Source organism: Canis lupus, chromosome X (assembly GCF_003254725.2).
Source record: "Canis lupus dingo isolate Sandy chromosome X, ASM325472v2, whole genome shotgun sequence".
Classification (NCBI taxonomy): Eukaryota; Metazoa; Chordata; class Mammalia; order Carnivora; family Canidae; genus Canis; species Canis lupus.
Genome location: NC_064281.1, coordinates 54,952,619 through 54,973,543, shown reverse-complemented (window position 1 = coordinate 54,973,543; position 20,925 = coordinate 54,952,619). Strand labels below are relative to the sequence as shown.

Below are 20,925 nucleotides of genomic sequence, written 5' to 3'. Positions count from 1 at the left end.
CCAGCTTTATTATTCTTTCTCAAGGCTGCTTTGGCTATTCAGGGTATTTTGTGTTTCCGTGATGAATTTTAGGATTTTTTTTTCTTTCTGTGAAAATTATGTTTGGAAATTTGATAGGGATGCTTAAAGTTTTTAAAAAAAGGTATCAGTTGGGGTGCCTGGGTGGATGAGTTGGTTAAGCCTCTGACTTTGGCTCAGGTCATGAACCCAGGGTCCTGGGATTAAGCCCCAAGTGGGATTTCCTGCTCAGTGAGGAGTCTGCTTCTCCCTCTCTGTCTGCCCCTCCCCCCTGCTGTGCGCACATGCTCTTTTCTCTCAAATAAATATTTTTTTAAAAGATATCAGTTGACTTGTTTTTCCCACTTTTCTCTTTCTGTGAAGGAAAATGGTTTATCAAAAGGGAACTTTTACATACAGTAGTGAGATAAAGGGTGAGGTTAGGACATGATAAACTCCTAATGATGTGACTGAGAATGTGTCAGTGGCAAATAATTGGAAATCAAAAGGATCTTATAGTGGTTCTCCTATTGGTCAACTACACTTGAGGCCATGGTTTTGAAAGGAAATGGAGTCACAGAAATAAATATCAAAGGAGTCTTGAGATACTTGCATGCCTTTGTCAGATAAATATCTAAAATCATTCAGGATAGATGGTATTTTTAAAAAAGATTTTTAGCACTTAAAACGTTATAAGCTACCTTATTTTGTCAGTTTGTTATTATGCTGTCAGATCCCCTTGAAAGAATGGTCACCTAGTTTATGTGGAACCCAAAGGCCAGTTTCATGTTCCTTAAGAAAAATATTAAGACTTGTACATCGTACCTGATGCTCTAGCAGATGACTTGGAGCAATGATATAAAGAGTGAAACTATTTAAGAATTTGTCATAAGCAGTACTTTTGTTTTTAAGTTACTTTCTTAAATTACTCTCCTAAATTACAAAATTGCATGTTTTCATTACAACCATTAAAACAATACAAAGATCTATAAGTAAAATTAAATTAGTCTCCTCTTTACCCTCTCGTTTCTCACTTTTGCCTCCCGGGATAATCAAGATTAGTAAGTTGGTAAAAATTCTTTCACATGTTTTTTCCTAAGCATCACTTTTTGTATTACTTTATCATACAGGTGTTTGTTTTGTCTAGTTTTCCCAAGAGTTTCTCAAATGCCAGAATCTGAAAACAAGTAAGTTATTTCCACAGAAATGATATATTTGCCATTAAGAAAATTATAGTAACTTTCAATATAAATCTTAAGTTGTGAGATGTACAATATGGTGAATAAAATCAATACAGGCTCTGGGGCCAATCTTCCTCGGTTCATATCCTGGCTCTGCCACTTATTAGATGTGTAACCTGGGCTTTTGTTTCCACATCTGTAAATGAGAATATAGTAGTACCTACTTTATGGGGTTGCTGTGATGACTCAATGAATAAATATGTGAAAACACTTAGAAGAGTGCCTAGCACTTGTAAGCCCTTAATAATGTTAGCTATGACTTTACTATGATATTGCATCTGTTTCCCCCCTTCTTAATATGAAACATATACAGTTATGTATCTTACTCTCCCACAGAAAAATATAACCTAGTCAGCTTGTTGATTGTGAATCTGTAGGGCTCAGTCGAAAATATTCAAATATTTTTCTTCTCAGTTTCTATGGCATAAGACATCAAGAACTTAACAATTGGTGGAAGAATTGAGTCACCAATTTTTCATTAACGAAATTCACTATCTCCTAATGATTTGAAAGAAAGCTCTATTCAAAGTCTTGATTAGGGATAACTTTCAGAGAAGTAATCACTCCTCTCTATATTCTCTATTTAGATAAAAACTCTGTAAGAGTATATCTCTATTTTGCTTTTGCTTTATATATAATGTGTATCTGGAGGTAATATGTTTTTTTCAGTTAAAGTCTTTGGGAAATATCTGTGACTTAGATAATATTGGACTGATGACTTAACTTTTTTCGTGATATGAATTTTACCCAAGCATATATTTTACCTCTTCTTCACAGGCTCTATGATACATTAGAAGGGAATGCAAACAAAGATAATGAGAAAACTGTAAATTTTAATAATGACCAAATATTTTATGATATTAACACATTAATTTTAGGCATATAATGATAATGTGGTTATGTTTTTAAAAAGAATCCTTATCTCTTAGAGACACATCCTAAAATATTTATAGATGAAATGATATGATGTCTAGAATTGGCTTCAAAACAATAGGGGAGGGAAAGGAATGGGTGGAAGTATGATTGAAATAAGATTGATAATGAGTTTAATAATTATTGAAGCTAGGTAACAGGTAAATGGGGAACCATTTGTCTATTAACATAGAAACATCTTGGAAATTTTCCACAATAAAAAGTTTAAAAATATAATGGCTGATGGCAGCTACACTTGTGGTAAGCAAAGTATACTGTATAGACTTGTCCAATCACTGTGTTGTACACCTGAAACTCATATAACATTATGCATTAACTACACTTCAATTTTCAAAATATTAAAAAGTCACTTAAATTCAGAGACTAAACATAGCTAATAGATTATAAGATTTCTTTGAGGACTAGGATTATTTGTATTTATCTTTGTATCTCTGGAACCTAGGACAGTATCTGAGACATAATAGCCACTCAGTTTATTTAAATCACTGAATATTGTGCAGCCTGGGTGGCTCAGGGGTTTAGCACTGCCTTCGGCCCAGGGTGTGATCCTGGAGACCGGGGATCAAGTCCCACGTCGGACTCCCTGTATGGAGCCTGTTTTTTCCTCTGCCTGTGTCTCTGTCTCTGTCTCTCTCTCTCTGTCTCTCATGAATAAATAAATAAAATCTTTAAAAAAAAATAAATCGCTGAATATCAATCAGTTCTTTACAAGAAGATCCTTAGTACTGGTCTTAAAAAGCACTTCATGTTCTAGTAATTGTGGCATATAGTCAAACCTCAGTCATTAAAACCAATTTGGAGAGGGAGGGGCAAGATGGCGGAAGAGTAGGGTCCCCAAGTCACCTGTCCCCACCAAATTACCTAGATAAACTTCAAATCATCCTGAAAATCTACAAATTCGGCCTGAGATTTAAAGAGAGAACAGCTGGAATGCTACAGTGAGAAGAGTTCACGCTTCTATCAAGGTAGGAAGACGGGGAAAAAAGAAATAAAGAAACAAAAGGCATCCGAGGGGGAGGGGCCCCGCGAGGAGCCGGGCTAAGGCCGGGGCCAGTGCCCCCAGGACAGGAAAGCACCATCCCGGAGAAGCAGGAGCTTCAACAATCTTCCCGGGTGGAAAGGCGCTTGCAGGGAGTTAGAGCAGGACCCCAGAAGGGCGGGGATGCCCTCAGGCTCCCTGGGACACTAACAGAGCAACTGCGCACCGGGGAGAGAGCGCCGAGCTCCCTAAAGGGCTGCAGCGCGCATGGTGGACCGGGAGCAGCTCGGAGGGGCTTGGGCGGTGGCTCCGCGGAGAGGCTGGGAGCGCAAATCCAACAGCGCAGGCCCGGGAGCACAGGGCGCCGGGACACAGCCCAGGATCGCGCCTCCTTCTGGGACAGGCAGAGGCCAGGAGGGCCCAGGATAGCAAGGACGCTCCTGCCCCGAGCTAAGCAGATCAGCGCCCCCTCCCCCCCCCCCCCCCCCGGGAGCCCCCAGGTCCCTGCAGCCCAAGAGCTCTGTAGCTACTGCGGGAGCTGAATCCAGGGCTCCAGAGCTGGCCGCGGCCACTGTGGTTGTTCCTCCTGGGGCCTCACGGGTAAACAACCCCCACTGAGCCCTGCACCAGGCAGGGGGCAGAGCAGCTCCCCCAAGTGCTAACGCCTGAAAATCAGCACAACAGGCCCCTCCCCCAGAAGACCAGCCAGACGGACAAGTTCCAGGGGAAGTCAAGGGACTTAAAGTATACAGAAACAGAAGATACTCCCCTGTTTGTTCTTTTTTTTTTTTTTTGCTTTTTGATTTCTATTTGTTTCCCCCACCCTTTTTTTCCTTTCTTTCTTTTTCCTTCTCTTATTCTTCACTTTTTCCCTTTTTTTCTTCCTTTTTTGTTTTTTCTTTTTCTCTTTTCTTTCCTTCTTTCTCTCCTATCTTTTTCTCCTTTTCCCAATACAACTTGTTTTTGGCCACTCTGCACTGAGCAAAATGACTACAAGGAAAACCTCACCTCAAAAGAAAGAATCAGAAACAGTCCTCTCTCCCACAGAGTTACAAAATCTGGATTACAATTCAATGTCAGAAAACCAATTCAGAAGCACTATTAAACAGCTACTGGTGGCTCTAGAAAAAAGCATAAAGGACTCAAGAGACTTCAGAATTTAGAGCTAATCAGGCAGAAATTAAAAATCAATTGAATGAGATGCAATCCAAACTAGAGGTCCTAACGACGAGGGTTAATGAGGTGGAAGAACCAGTGAGTGACATAGAAGACAAGTTGATGGCAAAGAGGGAAACTGAGGAAAAAGACAAACAATTAAAAGACCATGAAGATAGATTAAGGAAAATAAACGACAGCCTGAGGAAGAAAAACCTACATTTAATTGGGATTCCCAAGGGCACCGAAAGGGACAAAGGGACAGAATATGTATTTGAAGAAATCCTAGCTGAAAACTTTCCTAATCTGGGAAAGGAAACAGGCATTCAGATCCAGGAAATAGAGAGATCCCCCCCTAAAATCAATAAAAACCGTTCAACACCTCGACATTTAATAGTGAAGCTTGCAAATTCCAAAGATAAAGAGAAGATCCTTAAAGCAGCAAGAGACAAGAAATCCCTGACTTTTATGGGGAGGAGTATTAGGGTAACAGCAGACCTCTCCACAGAGACCTGGCAGGCCAGAAAGGGCTGGCAGGATATATTCAGGGTCCTAAATGAGAAGAACATGCAACCAAGAATACTTTATCCAGCAAGGCTCTCATTCAAAATGGAAGGAGAGATAAAGAGCTTCCAAGACAGGCAGCAACTGAAAGAATATGTGACCTTCAAACCAGCTCTGCAAGAAATTTTAAGGGGGACTCTTAAAATTCCCCTTTAAGAAGAAGTCCAGTGGAACAATCCACAAAAACAAGGACTGAATAGATATCATGATGACACTAAACTCATATCTCTCAATAGTAACTCTGAATGTGAACGGGCTTAATGACCCCATCAAAAGGCGCAGGGTTTCAGACTGGATAAAAAAGCAGGACCCATCCATTTGCTGTCTAAAAGAGACTCATTTTAGACAGAAGGACACCTACAGCCTGAAAATAAAAGGTTGGAGAACCATTTACCATTCGAATGGTCCTCAAAAGAAAGCAGGAGTAGCCATCCTTATATCAGATAAACTAAAATTTACCCTGAAGACTGTAGTGAGATGAAGAGGGACACTATATCATACTTAAAGGATCTATCCAACAAGAGGACTTAACAATCCTCAATATATATGCCCCGAATGTGGGAGCTGCCAAATATATCAATCAATTAATAACCAAAGTGAAGAAATACTTAGATAATAATACACTTATACTTGGTGACTTCAATCTAGCTCTTTCTATACTCGATAGGTCTTCTAAGCCCATCTCCAAAGAAACAAGAGCTTTAAATGATACACTGGACCAGATGGATTTCACAGATATCTACAGAACTTTACATCCAAACTCAACTGAATACACATTCTTCTCAAGTGCACATGGAACTTTCTCCAGAATAGACCACATACTGGGTCACAAATCGGGTCTGAACCGATACCAAAAGATTGGGATCGTCCCCTGCATATTCTCAGACCATAATGCCTTGAAATTAGAACTAAATCACAACAAGAAGTTTGGAAGGACCTCAAACACGTGGAGGTTAAGAACCATCCTGCTAAAAGATGAAAGGGTCAACCATGAAATTAAGGAAGAATTAAAAAGATTCATGGAAACTAATGAGAATGAAGATACAACCGTTCAAAATCTTTGGGATGCAGCAAAAGGAGTCCTAAGGGGGAAATACATCACAATTCAAGCATCCATTCAAAAACTGGAAAGAACTCAAATACAAAAGCTAACCTTACACATAAAGGAGCTAGAGAAAAAACAGCAAATAGATCCTACAGCCAGCAGAAGAAGAGAGTTAATAAAGATTCGAGCAGAACTCAACGAAATCGAGACCAGAAGAACTGTGGAACAGATCAACAAAACCAGGAGTTGGTTCTTTGAAAGAATTAATAAGATAGATAAACCGTTAGCCAGCCTTATTAAAAAGAAGAGAGAGAAGACTCAAATTAATAAAATCATGAATGAGAAAGGAGAGATCACTATCAACACCAAGGAAATACAAATGATTTTAAAAACATATTATGAACAGCTATACGCCAATAAATTAGGCAGTCTAGAAGAAATGGACGCATTCCTGGAAAGCTACAAACTACCAAAACTGGAACAGGAAGAAATAGAAAACCTGAACAGGCCAATAACCAGGGAGGAAATTGAAGCAGTCATCAAAAACCTCCCAAGACACAAAAGTCCAGGGACAGATGGCTTCTCAGGGGAATTCTATCAAACGTTTAAAGAAGAAACCATACCTATTCTACTAAAGCTGTTTGGAAAGATAGAAAGAGATGGAGTACTTCCAAATTCATTCTATGAGGCCAGCATCACCTTAATTCCAAAACCAAAGACCCCACCAAAAAGGAGAATTACAGACCAATATCCTTGATGAACACGGATGCAAAAATTCTCAACAAGAAACTAGCCAATAGAATCCAAGAGTACATTAAGAAAATTATTCACCATGACCAAGTAGGATTTATCCCCGGGACACAAGGCTGGTTCAGCACTCCTAAAACAATCAATGTGATTCATCATATCAGCAAGAGAAAAACCAAGAACCATATGATCCTCTCATTAGATGCAGAGAAAGCATTTGACAAAATACAGCATCCATTCCTGATCAAAACTCTTCAGAGTGTAGGGATAGAGGGAGCATTCCTCGACATCTTAAAAGCCATCTACGAAAAGCCCACAGCAAATATCATTCTCAATGGGGAGGCACTGGGAGCCTTTCCCCTAAGATCAGGAACAAGACAGGGATGTCCACTCTCACCACTGCTATTCAACATAGTACTGGAAGCCCTAGCCTCAGTAATCAGACAACAAAAAGACATTAAAGGCATTCAAATTGGCAAAGAAGAAGTCAAACTCTCCCTCTTCGCCGATGACATGATACTCTACATAGAAAACCCAAAAGCCTCCACCCCAAGATTGCTAGAACTCATACAGCAATTTGGTAGCGTGGCAGGATACAAAATCAATGCCCAGAAATCAGTGGCATTTCTATACACTAACAATGAGACTGAAGAAAGAGAAATTAAGGAGTCAATCCCATTTACAATTGCACCCAAAAGCATAAGATACCTAGGAATAAACCTCACCAAAGAAGTAAAGGATCTATACCCTAGAAACTATAGAACACTTCTGAAAGAAATTGAGGAAGACACAAAGAGATGGAAAAATATTCCATGCTCATGGATTGGCAGAATTAATATTGTGAAAATGTCAATGTTACCCAGGGCAATTTACACGTTTAATGCAATCCCTATCCAAATACCATGGACTTTCTTCAGAGAGTTAGAACAAATTATTTTAAGATTTGCGTGGAATCAGAAAAGACCCCGAATAGCCAGGGGAATTTTAAAAAAGAAAACCATATCTGGGGGCATCACAATGCCAGATTTCAGGTTGTACTACAAAGCTGTGGTCATCAAGGCAGTGTGGTACTGGCACAAAAATATACACATAGATCAATGGAACAGAATAGAGAACCCAGAAGTGGACCCTGAACTTTATGGTCAACTAATATTCAATAAAGGAGGAAAGACTATCCATTGGAAGAAAGACAGTCTCTTCAATAAATGGTGCTGGGAAAATTGGACCATTCTTTTACACCATACACAAAGATAAACTCAAAATGGATGAAAGATCTAAATGTGAGACAAGATTCCATCAAAATCCTAGAGGAGAACACAGGCAATACCCTTTTTGAACTTGGCCACAGTAATTTCTTGCAAGATACATCCACGAAGGCAAAAGAAACAAAAGCAAAAATGAACTATTGGGACTTCATCAAGATAAGAAGCTTTTGCACAGCAAAGGATACAGTCAACAAAACTAAAAGACAACCTACAGAATGGGAGAAGATATTTGCAAATGGCGTATCAGATAAAGGGCTAGTATCCATGATCTATAAAGAACTTATGAAACTCAGCACCAAAGAAACAAACAATCCAATCATGAAATGGGCAAAAGACATGAACAGAAATCTCACAGAGGAAGACATAGACATGGCCAACATGCATATGAGAAAATGCTATGCATCACTTGCCATCAGGGAAATACAAATCAAAACCACAATGAGATACCACCTCACACCAGTGAGAATGGGGAAAATTAACAAGGCAGGAAACCACAAATGTTGGAGAGGATGTGGAGAAACGGGAACCCTCTTGCACTGTTGGTGGGAATGTGAACTGGTGCAGCCACTCTGGAAAACTGTGTGGAGGTTCCTCAAAGAGTTAAAAATAGACCTGCCCTACGACCCAGCAATTGCACTGCTTGAGATTTATCCCAAAGATACAGATGCAGTGAAACGCCGGGACACCTGCACCCCGATGTTTCTAGCAGCAATGTCCACAATAGCCAGACTGTGGAAGGAGCCTCGGTGTCCATCGAAAGATGATTGGATAATGAAGATGTGGTTTATGTATACAATGGAATATTACTCAGCCATTAGAAACGACAAATACCCACCATTTGCTTCAACGTGGCTGGATCTGGAGGGTATTATGCTGAGTGAAGTAAGTCAATCAGAAAAGGACAAACATTATATGTTCTCATTCATTTGGGGAATATAAATAATACTGAAAGGGAATATAAGGGAAGGGAGAAGAAATGTGTGGGAAATATCAGAAAGGGAGACAGAACATGAAGACTCCTAACTCTGGGAAACGAACTAGGGGTGGTGGAAGTGGAGGAGGGCGGGGGTGGGGGTGACTGGGTGACAGGCACTGAGGGGGGTACTTGACGGGATGAGCACTGGGTGTTATTCTGTATGTTGGTAAATTGAACACCAATAAAAAATAAATTTATTATACAATAAATAAAATAAATAAAATAAAACCAATTTGGAAATGGGGAATGGAAAGGAATACTGTTTAAATTATTGATAAATTACAGAATAGTTTAAAATATACTTTGATTGTTTCCAAGTAAATATAGTCATAAAGAACATCTGCTAACAGTTTTTTGCAGATAGTAGTCAGGACCTTATTTAACAAACATTAATTTTTTTAAAGCCCAATTTAGTGGAAGAGTCACAGAATTAAGTTCCAGTTTGTTATTTCACTAACTCCAGTTCACATTAGACAACAACTTGTTTAACTTCTCTTAGCTTTATTTTCTTCATCTGTTAAATTAAAAAAGCTAGACTGAATAATTTTTAAAGTTCCTTTCTCTTTAAAAATCCCATGGTTTTCATTAAGCGATATCTACCCAAGTATTATAGTAGCTCATGTGCTAAAAAAATTTAAAGCTATTTGTTTCTTAAATAGACTATATACATCCCTTTTCAGGTCTTCATATTTATTTATACTATTCTTTTACATTAATGGGCCCTTACTAGATTATTTTTTTTTTTTTTTTTTAAAGGTTTTAGTTATCCACTCAGGAGAGAGACACAGAGGGAGAGAGAGGCAGAGGGAGAAGCAGGCTCCATGCAGGGAGCCCGATGTGGGACTCGATCCAGGGTCTCCAGGATCATGCCCCGGGCTGCAGGCGGCGCTAAACCGCTGCGCCACCGGGGCTGCCCAGATTATTTTATACAGTTACTGAATTAAATAAGTGAAGAAGTCAACTTTAGATGAGCTGAAATTCAAATCTGTAAAGTTTAAGAAGTTATTTTATGTAAACCAGACTTCTAATATTTATCTCTGAGAGAGTTGCTACTTTTCCTGAAGCACAGTCTTTATTATAAAATACTAGAGATCCTCATGATAAGGCCAGTCTCAGAGTATACTCTACTTCCTGTTAACTTCCTTAGTTGAGCTGGCCAGTACTTACATTCCATTCTTTTGTTTAATAAGATGGCATATTTTCCTCTGTTAAAATTTATATACCCCTTAAAGAAGTTTGACAAAGGGTCAAGAGACCTGTGTAGTAGTCCTGAAATTGTCGTTAATTGCATGGCATTGGACACATCATCCCCCATTTCCAGATCTGTTTCCTCATCTGTAAAATGAAGGGTCTGGACTGGATAAGTGTTTTTTTAAATATATTCCTCAGAACCCTGGAAATTCTGTGGCACTGCCTCAGGGACTTCAGGAAGGTGAGGCTTTAGGCCTCTACCCACCACTGATTGAAACAGAGCAGCTAAAGTTCTAATTTATTAGATTTTCATAGAAGTTTATTTGGAACAAGTGTTCTAATTCCTCTTCAAAAAAAAAAAAGCTTGAAAATCACAAAAATCACTGTCTGCTCTCAGATTCAAAGACCCTGTAATATAAAACCTTATCAGCCATTGAAATCCTTTGCTGAGAGTAGGAGTAAAAGGGGAAGAGAGAAAAAATGTGAGAGCACTGGGGAATGAGGAACAGTATCCTATACTGAGGAAAAATGTTGAAATGATAGGTTGGAGCCTTGACCAATAAACCACAATTTTGCATTGTCTTTGTGTAGCTCTCTTGGGGTCTCATTTTGATACTTCCCTGTAGTAAATAAAGCTTTGAAACAGTAGGATAACACTCTTTTCTTCTTATTTTTTTAGAAAGAAAGAAATGGATAGACTTTTGACTTGCTTGAATACAGGTAAATATTTTCAGTCCTACATCTTGCTTCTATCTTCTATTAAATTCTCCAAGTATATGACTCAGACAGACTTTGTGTTTGAGTTAAGCTTCATGCTTTTATTAATGTTTGCCATAGCAATCTACTTTAGTTTCTCTATTCCCAAGCAGAGAAAAGTTTGTGATCACTAACATTCATCTCCAAATGTGATTTTAGCTCTTTTTATTCCAATTTATTTTAAAGATATTTCCTTCCTTCCATCCTTCCTTCTGTCTATCCTTATTGCTACTTGATCCTAACCTAGAACAGGTGAAAAAGGATCATCATTCAAGCTAACATCCTAGCCACATCAAAATTTTTTTGCCAACTCTGTGCTTTCTTACCCAGTGTCCCTTTTGCCTAACAGCTCTTCCTATTTCCACTACCCAAGTACCTATTTTCTTATGTCCAAAACATCTTAGAAACTCTATGGTATTTATTACAATAGTTCAATTTTATACCTCAAATACGTTTCACTAAGGTGTTAAATGTAGCAAAGTGGCTTAGAAACCAAAGCTTTTAAACTTGGCTGGTTGGTATTCTTACCTTTCAGAAAGGTATGTGGTTCTGTAATAAATGTCTTGTGATGATGATAGCATGTCCTGGTTCTTTAATGTGCTTGCTGTGGGAGCTCAGTATTATGCCAATTTATACCCTTCTAGTTCTCAATCTCCATTTCAGTATTCTTAATGATTGTTTCTATTCTATTTCCTTTTTTTAAGATTTTATTTATTTATTCATAGAGACACATACACAGGGAAAGAGAGAGGCAGAGACACAGGCAGAGGGAGAAGCAGGCACCATGCAGAGAGCCTGCCATGGGACTCGATCCAGGGTCTCCAGGATCACACCCTGGGCTGCAGGTGGCCCTAAACTGCTGCACCGCTGGGGCTGCCCTCTATTCTATTTCCTTACATGTAAATCCTATCTTTCTACCTTAGGCAGAGAATGATTACTAAGTAAAATTTTAAATCTCTCCAAAGATGTATTTGTTCCCCAAAGTTTGAGTTATCTACTTCTTGGAGCCTTGGCAAAGTTGTCATTTTAATTACTTTTGGTACATACCTGTGCATAAACACAGAAAAAGGACTTTCTATTTCAAACTCACATTCGACTGTTTTTAAGACAGTATTAACAATTTTGAAAAAAAAATAAAAATAAATTTAAAAAAAAACAATTTTGCTAGAGTATAAAGTAAAAGACCTCAAGATAAAATCTTTCTGTTCATTGCAGCACTCCAGAAACTCGGTCAGTCTTTAAATGGAGAGGCCTTGAATTCAGACTCAAGGGCTAAAGAAGCTCATTGGTTTCGAAAAATAGGTAAAAGGTTATTCTGTGATTATGGGAAACAATGTGGGGGTGGTAGAATCAGACATATGTGGATTCAAAATCTGGCTCTTTTTTTTTTAAAGATTGTATTTATTTATTTGAAAGAGAGAGAGAGATTGAGAGAGCAACCAGGGGGAGGAGCAGAGGGAGAGGGACAAGCAAACTTCGCATTGAGTACAGAGCCCAATGCAGGACCTGATCCCATGACCCTTGAGACCTGGACCTGAGCTGAAACCAAGAGTCGGACACTCAGCCAACTGAGCCATCCAGGCACCCCAAATTCTGGCTCTTTTATATGTAGCAATGGGTACAAGGATAACTTACTTAATTTCAGTTCTGTTATTTATAAAAGAGGAACAATTATACATACTTCAAAGGGCTAGTAAGGGTTTTAAGTAAAACTATGTATATACCTGGGACATAGTAGGTACTCAATAAATGCTAGTTTTCTTTTTCTCTAGAAATGGGTCTAAGAATAAAATGACTTATAACTGCAGGTCCCCAAGGCTATGCTCCTAAATTTGGTCTGGAATGTCTAACTTATCTCTAAATTTGATTCGTCAAAAATGAACTACCTGTGGGGTACCTGGCTGGCTCAGTAAGTACAAAATGCAACTCTTGATCTCCAGGTCATGAGTTTGGCCCCATATTGGGCATAGAGATTACATAAAAAAATGAAAAATAAGCTATATGCAACAAAAATGGATGAATCTCACAAACTTAATGTTGAACAAAAGAAGTCAGATATTGATTCCATTTATATGTGGTAAAAGAAAGTAGGCAAAATTAGTTTATGATATTAGAACTTGATAGCGGTTTCCCTTAAAGGGAGTTAGACTTGAAGAGGGGTGGTTGGGTTTCTTCTGAGTTTCTGGTAATGATCAAGGTCTGTCTTGATCTGGATTGGGTTACATTCTTTTTATTCACTTTGAAAATTCACCAAGCCATCCAATTATAAGTTGTGTAATTTACTTTATGTAGGCTTAATTTCAATAAAAAAAACGCTTTAAAAATTGTGGAGGTAATTGCTTCTCAGCCTTTTGGCTAAGATCAAGTATGAAAGTTGTGGCAGTTATTATAGTGATAAGTAATCAAGAGCTTAAGCAGCAATGTCACAAAGCAGACTGGTTCAACATGAATCCTTTTCTGCTTTACAGGGTTTACTGGGACTCTCTCTAATCTAGGATAAAATGGAATAAACATAAAAATCTAGCTTCTAAGAAACGTATGCAACTAATTGAAAATAACACACTTAAACTATAGAGAAGTTTAATGACTTTGATCTTTTGGAAGTTTGAAAAGTTATTTTCCAATACTTTTACTGAATTTTCACTTTCATTTTCCAACATGAAGATTATGCTGAATGTTGCCAAATGGGCCTTCCAATGTTCTATGGAAGATGTGAATCTTTACAATTTTCTTCAGCCTTTGACTCTAGTGTACTCTGTTCTTTGATGAACTTTTTTTCTTGTCAAGTTTTTATTTAAATTCTGGTTAGTTAAGATATATAGTGTAATATTTGTTTCAGGTGCAGAATTTAGCAATTCATCACTTATATACAACAACCAGCACTTATCACAACAACCAGTGCCTTCCTTAATATCCATCACCTATTTAACCTATCCCCCTGCCCACCTCTCCTCCAGTAACTCACAGTCTATTTTCTGTAGTTAGGAGTCTGTTTCTTCATTTGCCATCTTTTTCCCCCTATATTGATCTGTTTTGTTTCTTAAATTCTATATATGAGGGAAATCATTTGGTCCTTGTCTTTCTCTGACTGAATTATTTCACTTAGCATAATACACTCTAGCTTCATCCACATTGTTGCAAATGGCAAGATTTCATTCTTCTTATGAATGAGTAATAATCCGTGTGTGTGTGTGTGTGTGTGTGTGTGTATCTCACATCTTTATCCATTCATCAGTTGATGGACATTTGGGCTCTTTCCATAATTTGGCTATTGTAGATAAGGCTGGTATAAACATCAGGGTGCATGTATCCCTTTGAATCAGTATTTTTGTATTCCTCAGGTAAATATCTAGTAGTGCAGTTACTGGATCATAGGACAGTTCTATTTTTAACTTTCTGATGAACCTTCATACTCTCTTCCAGAGTGGCTACACCACCTTGCATTCCCACGAATAGTGTAAGAAGGTTCTCCTTTCTCCACATCCTCTCTAACATCTGCTGTTTCCTGTGTTGTTAATTTCAGCCATTCTGACAGATGGGAGGTGATACCTTATTGTAGTTTTGATTTGTATTTCCCTGATGATGCATGATGTTGAGTATCTTTTCATGTGTCTGTTGCCCATCTGTATCTCTTCTTTGGAAGAATGTCCATCCATGTCTTCTGCACATTTTTTAGCTGGATTATTTGTTTTTGGAGTGTTAAGTTCGGTAAGTTCTTTATGTATTTTGGATACAAGACCTTTATCAGATATATCATTTGCAAATATCTTCTCCCATTCCGTTGGTTGCCTTTCAAGTGTTTCCTTCGATGTGCAGAAGCTTTTTATTTTTATGAAATCCCAATTGTTTTATTTTTGCTTTTGTTTCCCTTGCCTCCAGGGACATACTTAAAGAGCAGTTGCTTATGGCTGATGTCAAAAAGGTTGATGCCTGTGTTCTCCTCTAGGATTTTGCTGGTTTCCTGTCTCACATTTAGGTCTTCAATCCATTTTGAATTTATTTTTGTGTATGGCATAAGAAAGTGGTCCAGTTTCATCCTTTTGCACTTTGCTATCTAGTTTTCCCAACACCATTTGCTGAAGAGACTTTTTTCATTGAGTATTCTTTCCTGCTTTGTCAAAGATTAGTTGACTATATAGTTGTAGGTTCATTTCTGAGTCTTCTATTCTGTTTCACTGATCTAAGTGTCTGTTTTTGTGCCAGTACCATACTATCCTGATCTAGCTTTGTAATATAACTTGAAGTCTGAATTGTGATGCCTCCAGCTTTGTTTTCCTTTTCCAGGTTGCTTTGGCTATTTGAGGTCTCTAGTGATTCCCTACAGATTTTGGGTTTGTTTGTTATAGCTCTGGGAAAAATACTGGTGGTACTTTGATAGGGATTGTATTAAATGTATAGATTGGTCTGGGTAGTATAAACATTTTAGCAATATTTTTTCTTCCAATCCATAAGCATAATGCCTTTCCATTTCTTTTTTTTAAGATTTTATTTATGTATTCATGAGAGACACAGAAGAGAGCAAGGCAGAGACACAGGCAGAGGGAGAAGCAGGCTCCCTGTGGGGAATCCAATGCGAGACTCTATCCCAGGACCCTGGGATCCTAACCTAGGTCAAAGGCAGACACGCAACCACTGAGCCACCCAGGTGCCCCACTTCTTTGATTTCTTTTTTGCTTCTTCATTATTGGTGTATAGTAATGCAATAGATTTCTGTACATTGATTTTGTATCCTTTAATTTTACTAATGTTGCGTATCAGTTCTAGCAATTTTTTGGTAGAGTGTTTTGGGTTTTCCATATACAATATAATGATTTGGATGCCTTTTATTTCATTGTGTTGTCTGATTGCTGAGTCTAGGACTTGGAGAACTATGTTAAATAACAGTGGTGATATCCTTGTCTTGTTCCTGACCATAGAGGAAAAGCTCTCAGTTTTTCCCCACTGAAGATGATGTTAGCTGTGGGTTTTTCAGATATTCTCTTTATTGAGATATGTTCTCTTTCCCTACTTTGTTGAGAGTTTTTTATCATGAATGGATGTTATACTTTGTCAAATGCTTTTTCTGCATCTATTTAGAGGATCATATGGTTCTTATCCTTTCTTTTATTAAGTGGTGTATCATGTTAATTGACTTGGGAAAGTTAAGCCATACTTGCAGGCCAGGAACATATCCACTTGATTGTGGTAAGTGATTCTTTTAATATGCAGTTGTATTTGATTTCCTAGTATTTTGTTGAGAATTATTGCATCCGTGTTCATCAGAGATCCTGGCCTGTAGTATTCTTTTTTAGTAGAGTCTTTGGTTTTGGAATTAGGGTAATGCTGGCCTCATAGAGAATCAATTTGAAGTTTTCCTTTTCAATTTTTTGGAGTAGTTTGAGAAGAATAGGTATTAACTCTTGTTTAAATGTTTGGTAGAATTTTCCTGTGTAGCCATCTGGCCTGGGATTTTTATTTGTTGGGAGTTTTTTTTTTAAATTTTATTTATTATTTATGATAGTCACACAGAGAGAGAGAGAGAGAGGCAGAGACACAGGCAGAGGGAGAAGCAGGCTCCATGCACTGGGAGCCCGACGTGGGATTCGATCCCGGGTCTCCAGGATCGTGCCCTGGGCCAAAGGCAGGCGCTAAACCGCTGCGCCACCCAGGGATCCCTGTTGGGAGTTTTTTAATTACTGATTCAGTTTCTTTATTAGTTATCAGTCTGTTCTAATTTTTTATTTCTTTTTCAGTTTTGGTAATTTATGTGTTTCTAGAAATTAATCCATTTTTTCTAGGTTGTCCAATTTGTTGGCATATAATTTCTCATAAGATTCTCTTATAGTTTGTATTTCTGTGGTGTTGGTGGTTATTCTTCCTCTCTCATTTGTGATTTTCTTTATTTGAGTCCTTTCTCTTTTCTTTTTGATAAGTCTAGCGAGGTGTTTATCAATTCTATTACTTTTTTCAAAGAACCAGTACCTAGTTTCATTGATCTGTTCTTTTTTTAAAAGATTTATTTATTTATTTGAGAGAAAGAGAGAGAGAGTGCAAGCATAGGTTAGGTGCAGAGGAAGAGGGAGAGAGAGAATCATGGAACAATGAGGCCTCAATCTCAGGACCCCGAGATCACGACCTGAGCCAAAACCAAGGGTCGGATGCCCAACCCACTGAGCTGCCCAGATGCCCCTTCACTGATCTGCTCTACTGGTTTTTTAGTTTCCTTATGCTTTATTTCTGCTCTAATCTTTATTATTTCCCTTCTTCTGGTGGCTTTAGGCTTCATTTGTTCTTTGTTCTTTTTCTAGCTCATTTAGGTTTAAGCTAAGTTGTTTATTTGAGATTTTCCTTGCTTCTTGAGGTAGGCCTATATTGCTATATCCTTCCCTCTGAGGACCACTTTTGCTACGTCCCAAAGTTTTTGGACTGTTGTGTTTTCATTTTCATTTGTTTCCATGTATTACCTGGTTGACCTATTTATTCTTTAGTAGCATGTTGTTTAATCTTCATGTATTGTGGTCCTCCTTAATTTTTTCTTCTGGTTGACTTGAAGTTTCAGTGTTTTGGTCAGAAAATATTCATGTTATGATCTGTATTTTTGTACTTGTTGAGGCCTGATTTTACCTAGTGTGTGGTCTTTTCTGGAGAATGTCCCATATGCACTCAAAAAGAATGTGTATTCTGCTTTAGGATGAAATGCTCTGAATATATCTGTTAAGTCCATTTCGTCCAGTGTGTAATTCAAAGCCATTGTTTTCTTCTTGATTTTCTCCTTAAATGGTCTGTCCATTGCTGTAAGTGGGGTATTAAAGTACCCTACTATTATTATATCATTACCAAGGAGTTCCTTTATGTTTGTTATTAATTGTTTTATATGTTTGGATGCTCCTATGTAGGATACATAAATATTAACAATTGTTATATCATCTTGCTGGATTGTTCCCTTTATTATTATATAGTGTCCTTCTTTGTCTGTTATTATATCTTTTTTAAAGTCCATTTTGTCTGTTATACATATTGCTATTCTAGTTTTTAAAAAATATCCATTTATGTGATAGATGTTTCTCCATCCCCTCACTTTCAATCTCCTTGTGTCTTTAGGTCTAAAATGAGTCTCTTATAGGCAGCATATAGATGGGACTTGTTTTCTTATTCATTCTGACACCATATATCTTTTGATGGGAACATTTAGTCCATTTTACATTCACATTAATTATTGATAGATATGTATTTGGTGTCATTTTATTCCTTGTTTTGTCATTGTTTCTGGAGATTTCCTCTGTTCCTATCTAGTCATTGTAACTTTTGGTCTTTCTTTCCCACTCAGATTCCCCTTTAATATTACTTGCAGGGCTGATTTAATAGTCACAAACTCCTTTGGTTTTTGTTTGTCTGGGAAACTCTATCTCTCCTTCTATTCTGAAGTATAGCCTTGCTGGATACAGTTTTCTTGGCTGCAGATTTTTCCCATTCAGCATATTGAATAGATCATGCCATTCTCTTCTCGCTTGCCAAGTTTCTGTGGAGAGATCCGCAACTAACCTTATGAGCCTTCCCTTATGAGTTAAGGACTTCTTTTGTCTTGCTACTTTTAGGATTTTTTTATTCACCATTTTTTCCCCAATTTAATTACAATATGTCTTAGTGTTTGTCTGCTTTTATTGATATTAACAAGAGTTCTCTGTGTCTCCTAGATTTGTATATCTGTTTCTTTCTCCATATTAGGGAGGTTCTCAATTATTATTTCCTCAAACAAATCTTCTGCCCCCTTTTTCCTTTCTTCTTCTTCTGGGACTCCTATGATATGAGTGGTATTATATTTGATGGAGTCACTGAGTTCCCTAAGTCTGTTCTTGTGACCCGTAACTTTTATTTTTCTCTTTTATGCAGTTTCATTATTCGCTATTATTCTAGTTTCTATATCACTTATTTGTTTTTTATTTTTTATATTTTTTATTTGTTTCTTTATGTCTTCTATCCTTGTGGTCGTTATATCCACTTGGATCTGAATCTCAGTTACTGCACTTTTCATTTCTGACTCTTTTTTAACTCTTTTATCTCTAGGATAAGGGTCCCTGAAGTCATCCATGATCTTCTCAGGCCCAGCGTGTATCTTTAATGATTGTTTCTCTAAATTCTCCATCAGGCATATTGCTTATATCTGTCTCAATTACATCTCTGGCCATGACCTTTTCTTACTGTTTCCTTTGAGATGAATTCCTCAAAATGCTATTCCTCAGCATTTTGTCTGTTTCTGCCTTCTTCTCTGTATGCCTGGTATGTTTCCTGCTCCTGAGAGAAATGGCTGTATGAAGAAGAGGTCAGATAGTGTTCAGGGCCTGGGCACTTCAGGGAGTGTCTTTGATGTGTGCTGCATGCACTCTGCTGGTGTGTTTTGGCTGCTTTATTCCTTAGGTCAGTTGTCTGCAGAGACATTTCTTGCCTGCAGGGGGCAGTGTTTGGACCTTAGCTAGAGTATGGGGAGTTTTAACTAGGCAAGCTCTGGTCTGCTTTTTTTTTTTTTTTTTAATTTTGTTTTTTGTTTTTGTTTCTGTTTTTGGTTTTTTTTGGTGTTCAATTTACCAACATACAGAATAACCCCCAGTGCCCGTCACCCAATCACTCCCACACCCCACCCACCTCCCCTTCTACCACCCCTAGTTCGAGTTAGCAGTCTTTACGTTATGTCTCCCTTTCTGATATTTCCCACACATTTCTTCTCCCTTCCCTTATATTCCCTTTCACTATTATTTATATTCCCCACATGAATGAGAACATATAATGTTTGTCCTTCTCCGACTGACTTACTTCACTCAGCATAATACCCTCCAGTTCCATCCACGTTGAAGCAAATGGTGGGTATTTGTCATTTCTAATAGCTGAGTAATATTCCATTGTATACATAAACCACATCTTCTTTATCCACTCATCTTTCGATGGACACTGAGACTCCTTCCACAGTTTGGCTATTGTGGCCATTGCTGCTATAAACATCGGGGTGCAGGTGTCCCGGCGTTTCATTGCATTTGTATCTTTGGGGTAAACCCCCAACAGTGCAATTGCTGGGTCGTTGGGCAGGTCTATTTTTAACTCTTTGAGGAACCTCCACACAGTTTTCCAGAGTGGCTGCACCAGTTCACATTCCCACCAACAGGGCAAGAGGGTTCCCTTTTCTCCGCATCCTCTCCAACATTTGTTGTTTCCTGCCTTGTTAATTTGCCCCACACCTCACTGGTGTGAGGTGGTATCTCATTGTGGTTTTGATTTGTATTTCCCTGATGGCAAGTGATGCAGAGCATTTTCTCATATGCATGTTGGCCATGTCTATGTCTTCCTCTGTGAGATTTCTCTTCATGTCTTTTGCCCATTTCATGATTGGATTGTTTGTTTCTTTGGTGTTGAGTTTCATAAGTTCTTTATATATCTTGGAACTAGCCCTTTATCTGATATGTCATTTGCAAATATCTTCTCCCATTCTGTAGGTTGTCTTTTAGTTTTGTTGACTGTATCCTTTGCTGTGCAAAAGCTTCTTATCTTGATGAAGTCCCAATAGTTCATTTTTGCTTTTGTTTCTTTTGCCTTCGTGGATGTATCTTGCAAGAAGTTACTGTGGCCGAGTTCAAAAAGGGTGTTGCCTGTGTTCTCCTCTAAGATTTTGATGGAATCTTGTCTCACATTTAGATCTTTCATCCATTTTGAGTTTATCTTTGTGTATGGTGCAAGAGAGTGGTCTAGTTTCATTCTTCTGCATGTGGATGTCCAATTTTCCCAGCACCATTTATTGAAGAGACTGTCTTTCTTCCAATGGATAGTCTTTTCCTCCTTTATCGAATAGTAGTTGACCATAAAGTTGAGGGTCCACTTCTGGGTTCTCTATTCTGTTCCATTGATCTATGTGTCTGTTTTTGTGCCAGTACCACACTGTCTTGATGACCACAGCTTTGTAGTACAACCTGAAATCTGGCATTGTGATGCCCCCAGATATGGTTTTCTTTTTTAAAATTCCCCTGGCTATTCGGGGTCTTTTCTGATTCCACACAAATCTTAAAATAATTTGTTCTAACTCTCTGAAGAAAGTCCATGGTATTTTGATAGGG

At 38.1% G+C, this 20,925-nt stretch overlaps 1 protein-coding gene across 6 annotated transcripts in view; it reads left to right on the top strand.

The window, feature by feature from the left end:
• TEX11 (testis expressed 11) overlaps positions 1-20,925 on the top strand; it is a 311,535-nt gene that overhangs the window by 196,676 nt on the left and 93,934 nt on the right. For all 6 annotated transcript variants that reach the window (XM_025466112.3, XM_025466113.3, XM_049107547.1 and 3 more), the window contains 3 exons: positions 1,128-1,184; positions 10,773-10,813; positions 12,065-12,151. In XM_025466112.3, coding sequence (XP_025321897.1) covers positions 1,128-1,184; positions 10,773-10,813; positions 12,065-12,151 — 185 coding nt within the window. The remainder of the gene's footprint in view (positions 1-1,127; positions 1,185-10,772; positions 10,814-12,064; positions 12,152-20,925) is intronic.